Source organism: Gossypium hirsutum, chromosome A01 (assembly GCF_007990345.1).
Source record: "Gossypium hirsutum isolate 1008001.06 chromosome A01, Gossypium_hirsutum_v2.1, whole genome shotgun sequence".
Taxonomy (NCBI): domain Eukaryota; kingdom Viridiplantae; phylum Streptophyta; class Magnoliopsida; order Malvales; family Malvaceae; genus Gossypium; species Gossypium hirsutum.
Genome location: NC_053424.1, coordinates 32,672,218 through 32,682,246, shown reverse-complemented (window position 1 = coordinate 32,682,246; position 10,029 = coordinate 32,672,218). Strand labels below are relative to the sequence as shown.

The window sequence follows — 10,029 nt, the reverse complement described above, 5'->3', positions numbered from 1 at the left end:
GAGAAAACCCATAATGATAATGTTGATAATAATCACATAATTATTAGTTTTCTTTCCGATTGTTAACCTATAGGAGGAGAGAAATGTTGGATTAATAAAAAGGATATATCTATTTTAATGCGTAAATTTATACATAAATTTTAATTTTGTGTAATTTTATATATAAAAATTTGATTGTATTTAATTATTGCATATTATTAATATAGTATCATTTCATATTTATATATTATATACATAAATAATTATACTATTCAATATAAAAATAAATTGATATACTTATTCGTTTAAATATGTATGATTGAATTAAAATTAAAGTCTCATGTATACATTTAAACCATAAGTAAAGTTTTACATATATAACTACACTAAATTAAAGTTCATATATCAAATTACAAATTGAATCAAAATCCATATATAATTTTGAGATTTATTCCTTAATATAAATAAATGAAAAAGAAAATGAACCATACATCTAGAATGGAAAAAATATTTGTTTTTGTAATCATGGTTTATACTATATTTGATTTTAAATTATTTAAATAAAATTTCATAATAATTAAATTTAAAAATATATTATAATTGTGTATTTTAAGTAAAATTTTGTTCCCTTATTTCATTATTTAGACCCGGATCCGACCAATTAGAAAGGGTTTAAAATATAATATTATTTAATTATTATTTTATTTAATGTTAAATGATATTTTTAAAGGATTCATTTTAATTTCTTATCCTAATTTGATTTAAGATTCCCAATTGAATTTCTTTAAAAAGAACTATTAGGATTTAAATGAGTTTTGTTTTAAGAAAAAAGAAGATAATTCATAAATCACTCATATTATTTATTTATTAGATCAGACCATTTTGTTTAAACTGATTATATTAATTATATATTCATTTTGTTTTCCCGTTGTTTTTTTATGCTGAATATCATATTTTAATTGTTTTTCATTAATATTTTTGTTGTATCTTAATCTATTATTGGAATGCAATTCTAAATTTATTTAAAAGGACAAAATATGTTATTAATTTTTTTAATTTTAAAATTTTAAAATTTAGTTAATGTATTTTATTTTTAAGAATTTAATCTTTTTTATTTTTCAGTTTTTAAAATTTAGATTTAATTGTTAACATTATTTTTTTAAAATTTATTGATGTGGTATTTTTAAATAAAAAAATATACACTTAATAATAATATAACTAAAAAATAACATAATAAATTTGAATTTAATAAAATAATTTTAATATTGACAATTGAAATTGAATTTTTAAAATTTAAAAGTAAAAAAATTTAAATTTTTAAAAATAAAAATACAATGACAAATTTCAGAATTAAGGAAGAGTATAGAGATTTTATTTTAATCTATTTAAAAATATTAAATATTTAAAAATAATTTTTTAATGTAAAAGAAGTACTTTTATTTATTTATTAATTCCCGGGCATGGCAGGGAGTGAAAGCTATCGGTTATAAAAGTTGTTTGCAAGATCACCAACCCCTATATCGAAGTGGAAGATAAAAAAAAGGAAAAAAAGCAGGTAGCTTTGCTGTCTGCATATAAAGTGCGATTTAGCATTTGGAAACAAGTATTTATTTAGTGTCAAATTAGGGAGACGAGAAGTATGGGGAAAATGGGGAGTGAAATGTTGATTTATGTTTTGCTGCTAATGGCGGGGGTGCTAGCGAGTGGCCAGAGTAGTCAGGTGAATATATGGCCAATGCCGGCGTCGGTGAGTTACGGCCATACTCACCTTTACTTGACCAACGATTTCGGGTTCTCCTCTAACTATGGGTCTGAAATACTCAAAGACGCATTCGACCGGATGCTTGCTCTCATCAAACTGGATCACGTTATTGATGCCAATTTCTCTGCCTTCAACTCTTCATCTTTGCTCCAGGGTCTGCATATCGTTATTTCCTCTCCAAACGGCCAGGTTCCTCCCTTACTCTTCTTTAATTTTATTATTATTAATTAAAAAAATAGAAAATTAAAGATTTGAGATTGAGATATTATAAAAAAAGAAAAGAAAGAAACATCGTTGTCTGAGAATATGGAGGGTTGAACTATATATATATTTTTTGTTTGTTTATAAATTCATTCTAAAATAGCTGATAGCGAAGCTAAAAGTAACCGAAACGTTGTGTGAGTGTTTGATTTGGATGTGATTTTGATTGCAGCTACAATACGGCGTTGATGAATCGTACAAATTAATAGTCCCATCACCGGAAAAACCGGCTTACGCCCATCTAGAGGTGCAGACAACTAATCCTTTACCGCTCCTCTATGCTTCATTATTTTTGTTTGGGCAAACTACTTTTCGATTTGGTCAACTAAAAAAATATTACGATTTAAAAAGTTTTTTTTAAAATAATTAAATTATTCAAAAGTTTTTATTTAATTTACTGGGTTGTCAAGTATTTTTTTTTTAATTGTGCTAACGAGCAACGTAAAAGAACTTACTTTCAGCGTAGGAGATTGGAAAAGAAAATTGTTTGAATGATGATTAGTAAATTTATGATGTAGAAGAGAAAATGATAGAAATCTTTCGATTAGTGCATACAATACAAACAAAGAAAGCCATATAGCATCGATTTTAATAATCTTAACAATCTAGCAGTTTAATAAAACTTTTAAATAGTTCGGTGATTAAATTGAAATTTTTTTAGTTCACTGACCAAAAGGAGAATTTACCCATAGTTTAGTGACTAATATTGTAGTTTACCCTTTTTATTTGTACTATATATATATATTTTATGGTAGGATAGGATTGTGTTTTCTGAGTCTTCTTAGGTTGAACAATATGCATTAAAATTAGTCTATTCTTGAAATTTAACTACAATACAAAATAATTGAATAAATCTAAGGTCAACTTTTGACCTTAGATTTATTCCGGCTTTAACTGTTAATTTTATAATAAACTCATGCAGGCAAAGACAGTTTATGGCGCTTTACAAGGGCTTCAGGTTAGTACCAGTATAATCTTTGTTGCCAAGATTATTTCTAAATCGTAAAATTCTTAGAATATACAGCTTGTTGTACAATGGTGCAGACATTCAGCCAATTATGTTATTTTAGCGTTACAAGCAGGGTCCTTCAAATTGACATGTCACCATGGACTATTATTGATCAGCCAAGATTTTCTTATCGAGGCCTCTTGATTGGTGAGATACTTTCTTTTCTTCTAAGAAATGTTAAAGTGATTTTAATGGTATTGGTTTCCAATTAAAATACAGTATCTGGTGATCAATCTTTTACTTGCATCGAAAATTAGGGACTTCATTTTGCTATTGCTTTAGCTGTTAGGTATTATCAAAATATATTGTTTTCTTGCCCATTTTGGCCGTTCTACATTCTCAGCAACCAACATGAAAGGTGGAATGGCTGTTAAACTGCAAATCTTCATAGGTCGGAGAAAATTATATGATGATAGAATAATATCTTAACTCTGTTTTCTGTATTCTGTCTCCAAGTAATAATAGATTTTTTGATTCAACTGGTGTAGATACGTCTCGTCACTATTTACCTGTGCCAGTTATTAAGAAGGTTATTGATTCTATGTCCTATGCAAAGTTGGTAAGATTTACGACAAATTTCAGTTGGAATAATTTTTTTTCTCCTCATTGTTTTGACCTTGTGGATTGATTTGTTTAATAACACCAGAATAATTAGCCTATAAGTGGTAACTCTTTCTTGCTTTCATACAGAATGTAATGCATTGGCACATTGTTGATACACAATCTTTCCCCTTGGAGATACCATCATATCCTAAACTGTGGGATGGTGCTTATTCACCCTCAGAGCGATATACAGTGGCTGATGCTGCTGATATTGTGAGGCATGTCTTTCTCCTTTCTTTTCTTTTCTTTTCTTTTTCCATATGATATTTATTGTTTTGAGTACTTCAATTCTTTTTGATCTATTTATTTTTAATCTATGCAGTTATGCTCAAAAAAGAGGAATAAATGTATTGGCTGAAATTGATGTTCCAGGACATGCTCTCTCATGGTATCATATGCTTTCTCCATTCTTATAGTAGATTTTTGTTGTTAGTAACATTCTTTCTTTTGCAAACAAGCGATATTTTACAGATGAAGATGCTAATTTTTTGCCTGTCATAAAGGTTGTCTGGAAATTGCAGCTATAGCTCCTTAAAGTAATGATGGAAATTTCTGATTGTATTTTTATATTTAGTGCATGAATGTTGTAAGAAGTGAAATTAAGCTTTCTGATAATTAATCACCTTTAAGCCGGTACATTTAACAATGATTATCTCAATATAAGAGTGAAGAATTTTCGGAGGACAAATTGACAGAATCCTTGGCAATAACTAAATTGCATAATTTCTTCTCTAGAAGAAATAAGATGAGTTTCAAATTCTTTTTATTTAAAAGTTGTGGTGCTACCTTAACATTGAAGGAAATTCTAAGACCAGGACTAGCTTTATGAGAGAGTTGCGTGCAATAGCCAACTATCTGTGTGGTTTACATGTTCCAAACTATCATAAATAGTTGCTCTTGCATACTTAACATATACTAAAATGCTTATGATTGAATACACCCAACAAGCACAGATAATATTGAAAACTTGATGTTTAGATGCGTCTAAAAAATTTATATGCACGCCTTGTCATAAAACGTTTTTAGTTCTGTGTTTTAATTCTTTAGGAGAAATGGTTGTCCTTCTTTATGGTCATTAAAGGACCGTTTGTCTGCAACTATCAATGTGATTTGCATGACCCAAATTATCACAAATTGCCGTTCTTGTATATTTAATATACACACAAATAATGGGGATAGATATTGTGGAATTGAACTAAGATGCATGCCCAAAAATTATATTATGCTTTTGACCTTGTCCTAAATGTTTTGCGTAACTGTGGTTTAATTTTCTTAAGGGGGACTGGTTATCCTTCTTTATGGCCCTCCAAGGACTGTCAACAGCCACTTGATGTCAGCAATGAATTTACATTTAAAGTAATAGACGGAATTCTCTCAGGTGATCTCCTTACTTACCCCTCGATGTCATTATTTCTATAATGAAATCACTCTTCAATTTTTTCCTTTCCCTTATATAACAAAATGAAAATGAAATTCTTGTTTCAGATTTCAGCAAGATCTTTAATTTTAAATTTGTTCACTTGGGAGGTGATGAAGTTAATACAAGTAAGTTAAAATCATACTACCTTATATACTTGTATATTATTATAGATATATCGTGCAAATTATAACTTTTGGTTTTGAGGATTCTTTTTGGTAAAATTATTATCTTACAAAAAATTCTGTGGTAGATATGGGCAGCCTTTCCATAGCAGTCCTTTCATTTCCTTGAATGGTCATGATTTATAACGTTTTCGTACACCAGACCCTAGTCTTTCTAGCATTTCTTGAACTTGTTTCTTTCTATTATTAGAAATCAACTCATTTTGATTGCTTTTATTGTCCAACCATGGAGAAGGTATTTTGGTCAGGCTTATATTAAAATTCTAAATCACATTCTGTGACCTTCAGCTGCTGAGAATCCATGCATCCAGTAATCTCTGATAATATGACATCTGGAATTTCATTTCTTAAGCTCTAACTTATCTGGTAACTCTCCCCCCCCCCCAACCCCACCCCCCAATAGAGAAAAAAGTGAAGGAGATGAGAAAAAAATAAAGAGGGTTTTATTCTAGACGTTATGGGTTTTTGTATCTCAGCAATATTTTCTAAGTAAACTTTCTAATGAACCTAACTTCTTTTGTGTAGGTTGATAGATGTTGACTTCCTAGACCTTTACTGTTTAACTTGAAAAATTAATTGAAATATGCTTTTGTATAGTTTGAAGTGTACATTTATATCTTTTCAATTCGAGGTTAATACTTTATTGATCCAACCTCTTTCTTTTCTAATTCAGGTTGTTGGACAACAACTCCTCGTATAAGAAATTGGTAAGAAGTTTAGGATTTTACATGTTAATTTGCTAAACCACAGAATGAAAATAAATATCTATTTGGTTTATCAGTTTTATCTCTTGTTAGAAACTTGATGGAAATGTGACTGTTGTTCTTTTCCAAAGATCTATCCTGCTTTTTGTTATTCTGAGTAACATCCGTGTCCTATTCTTCCTATTATTTCTTCATAGGCAAGTGAAAGCATTAGCTTGTCACCTAGCAAAATTTCGAGGCCATTGACTGGTTGAAAGAGAAGCTTCTATGATTCCATGTTTTTAGTGATTTTTTATGTAACATTATCTTAGTTGCCCTCGGCCAGTGGGAAGAGTTCTAGCTTGCTGTCAATATAAATTTATTTATTTCATCAATTTCCTCTGCCATTCCTTTGATGCACTCAACACCCACTAACACTGCCACTGCTTAAAAGGTACCATATTGTTGTTCCATTATTTTCATGTATATAGTACAAGAACATCATACTTATAAACTGCATTTAATTCCTGATTCAAGATGGAATTGATATTATTGTTTTATCTACACCACCTCTTGCTTTCTTGCTACTGGTTCCAGGTTAAAAAAGCGTGGTATGAATGAATCTCAAGCATATCAGTACTTTGTCTTGCGAGCACAAAATATAGCTTTATCTCATGGATATGAAATTATTAACTGGTATTCATCTTATACGAGCTATTTAGCCAAACAACAATATAATACATCCTATTCACATATAAAATATCACAGGGAGGAGACCTTCAATGACTTTGGCAATAAATTGAGCCGGAAGACTGTCGTTCACAACTGGTATCTCCTAATCTTTATCACTCAAACCTAGAGAATGTATGCATTATGTTCTTACATAGACAGACATGATGCTGCTTCCTTTTGCAAATTAAAGTTTTATATAACTCAAAGAAAATGCTGCCCTTTTCTTCAGTTGCAGAGAATTAATCTATAATTCTACACTTTATATACTAAAGTAGTTTAGGGCTGAGAAGATTTTGAAGGCAAAATACCCTCCTAAAATTCAAATATATTCTAATTGAATTGATCACATTATAATTCATACTTTAGAATAACAAGGATTCTTACTACTAAAGGATGTGAAAAAGTTAAATTGATTAAATCATTTAAATAGTTGATTAGCATGGAGCCTTACAACCTGTTTCAAGTGGTTTCCTCAGCTTTTTATAGAACAAGGCTTGATAGAAAAAAAAAGATTATTTGGATGTATTATCACAGCACTTGAATTTGGCTTGTTACTTTTTGTGGCTTGAGCTCGAGTCCAGATTGACAATGAACAAGTCATACTCGAGTGTTCATGAGTGAAGCATACTACTAGAAAACTTGAATCTTAGTTCTGTTTGAGCATTTTCTTCTATGATTTTTTTTTCTTTTTTGAAAGCCCTAGTACATGTTCAGAAATCCAGTTCAAATTTGAAGGTTTTCAGAACCGGACAGATGGTCGACCAGTCAGGCCACTGGTTCGATTAAATAAATTTTTAAAAAATATTAAAAATCCGGTTCAACCAGTCCATACTGGTACCCAGGTCAACTGCTCAATGTCCTTCTCTGGACTGGTACCCCAGCTGGTGTGCAGTCCGACCAGTCTGACTGACCGGTCCGGTTCAAACAACCTTGGGAATTTGTATAAATTGATCAAATTAGTGAACTGGTTTCAATTTATAAAAACAAAAATTGAACTACCTTCTTACTTTCAAAACCTTTCTGGAAGTTGGAGGTTTGAACTAGAACAATTAAATCTTGAGCCATACACACTATTATTGTTAGCTTTTGACATACTAATACCTACATTGGCTTGTTTGCAAGGACAGTTTCCTACTTTCAAACTTGATCTTTAGTTGTGATCCCAATCCCCATCTCTTGACATTAAAAGGTTCAAGTACATGGTGCAGCCATTCTTAGACAGCCACTGTTTAAAACGATGGATAGGATCAGCCAGTTCTATTACAGATTTATCAACGTCTGTCATATGTTTTTCTAGGCTCTATCATTTTGGTTTACTAAAATCAAATTTAAACTATTTTACTTTGAAAAAGTTTTTGCAAGTAGCTAGATTTGAATTCTCTTAACTTTTAAACAACAAATAAACATTGAAATGGAGACCATTATTATCAACTTGGATCTAGAAGTGTTGTTGCAAGTTGCTTGATTCAAGAGTTCACGTGGGTTGAAGTTTTGCTTGAGATTTGTTTGGCAGGCTTGGTGGTGGTGTTGCTCAACGAGTGGTTGCATCTGGGTTAAGGTGTATTGTAAGCAACCAGGACAAATGGTACTTGGACCACTTGGACACTCCATGGCAGGAATTCTATGCGAATGAGCCGGTTACAAATATTACAAACTTAAAGCAACAGAAATTAGTTATTGGAGGAGAGGTATGCATGTGGGGTGAAACAGTTGATGGTTCAGATATTGAACAAACCATATGGCCACGTGCAGCTGCAGCCGCAGGTACTTAATATTAGATTACATGCATATTATGGTGTTCTTTGCTATATGCATAATAATAAAATGTCTAGAGGTTGGAATTATTAGGTCAGAACCTGGGAGCTCCCATATATAATACAAAGTATTATGAGTTTTTTCATTATAAAAGAAAAGGCTTAAGGGGTAAAAAAAGCTTCTGAACTTTGTAAAAACATTAATTAAGTCCCTCTGTGAAAAACACACTCGATTAAGCTCTCAAATGTTTAAAATTAATCAATTAAACACTTTAACCAGTGGCTTCCGTCGTTAACTGTTAATTTGCTGATGTGACCATTAACTGTTGCTAGTCAGTCATTATGTTGCTGACGAGATTGTCCAAGTCAGCAAAATAAAAAAAATATTGTTTTATATTATTTATACATTTTAATCATTGCACTTAAAATGTTTAAATAATTTAAAATAAATTTTTTATTGTTGCTGATGTGGAAGTGGACCACCATGTCAACAATATAATTGCTAGCCACATCAACAAATTAACGCTTAACGATGGAAACTGCTGATTAAAGGACTTAATTGATTAATTATTAACGTTTGAGGGTTTAATTGAGTAGCTGTCATCCTAGGCTACAAGTGTTATAGATAATCCGGGCAGCAAAAAGTTTTTATATGCATTTCCATCTGGCTTGAACTCAAGTGGTACTGATATTTAATCTACATATAGACAGAAGCATAAGCACAAGATGACATGGTCAGGTTAACAAGGATAAGCATCCACCTTCATTGATCTAAATGCCGCTGGGGTGACCCTTATAAATTTCAAATTTGATTTAATATAGAAAAATTCTTATTGTCTTGGTATTGTGTTTTCATCACATTCTTCATTCCCCCTCATGTCTGAAACTAAATTGCAGAGCGATTATGGACACCCTTTGACAAATTGGCAAAGAATCCAAGAGATGTAACTGGAAGGTTAGCACATTTTAGGTGTTTACTGAATCAACGAGGAGTTGCAGCTGCTCCGGTAGCTGGACTAGGCCGCGCAGCCCCTGAAGGTCCAGGTTCTTGCTATAGGCAATAATTTGTGGAGCCACTTTTTAATGATGATTACCAATTGTTAAACAGGTCATTTCACTTATTTTTATATATCATAGATAATGATTAATAAAAGGCTAGATAATTTCATCAATAGATTGGAAAGCAAATTTTATTTTCTTATGGAACTACTGACAATAGTTTTCAACAAATTTTTGGGATAAACATAAAAATAATATCTTTGGTTGATGAAATTTTAATTTAATTTAATTTTCATAAATCACTATTGATGTAACATTATTTTACATTTATATATTGCATACAAATAATTATATTAATCTAATAAGGAAAATAAATAATACATGAATATATTTATTTTTTAGTGTATATAATTGAATCAAAATTAAAATTTCATGTGTATAATTTTAATAAATAAAAATTTATACATAAAAGTGCATATTAGATCTAAGGAATTAAGATAATTGTTTGTGTATATAGAAATATATTTTTTTTAAAATTATAATTTTCTGATTATTACAAGTAAAGGTTATCAAATTAAAAGTTATAACTAGTAAATTGAAAGTGATAAGTTATATAGAATTTTGTCCGTCATTCTTTGAATACAC

General features: G+C 30.4%; 1 protein-coding gene across 1 annotated transcript; it reads left to right on the top strand.

Moving 5' to 3' along the window:
- The first annotated feature begins 1,411 nt into the window (after positions 1–1,411).
- Positions 1,412–9,557, top strand: LOC107917939 (beta-hexosaminidase 3). The gene is made up of 14 exons (XM_016847365.2): positions 1,412–1,930; positions 2,175–2,249; positions 2,925–2,960; positions 3,047–3,158; positions 3,500–3,570; positions 3,702–3,832; positions 3,937–4,002; positions 4,892–4,992; positions 5,100–5,159; positions 5,890–5,923; positions 6,497–6,595; positions 6,668–6,727; positions 8,145–8,395; positions 9,283–9,557. Exons 1-14 carry the CDS (start codon positions 1,619–1,621, stop codon positions 9,447–9,449), a joined length of 1,575 nt encoding a protein of 524 aa, XP_016702854.1. The 5' UTR covers positions 1,412–1,618; the 3' UTR covers positions 9,450–9,557.
- The last annotated feature ends 472 nt before the right edge of the window (positions 9,558–10,029 follow it).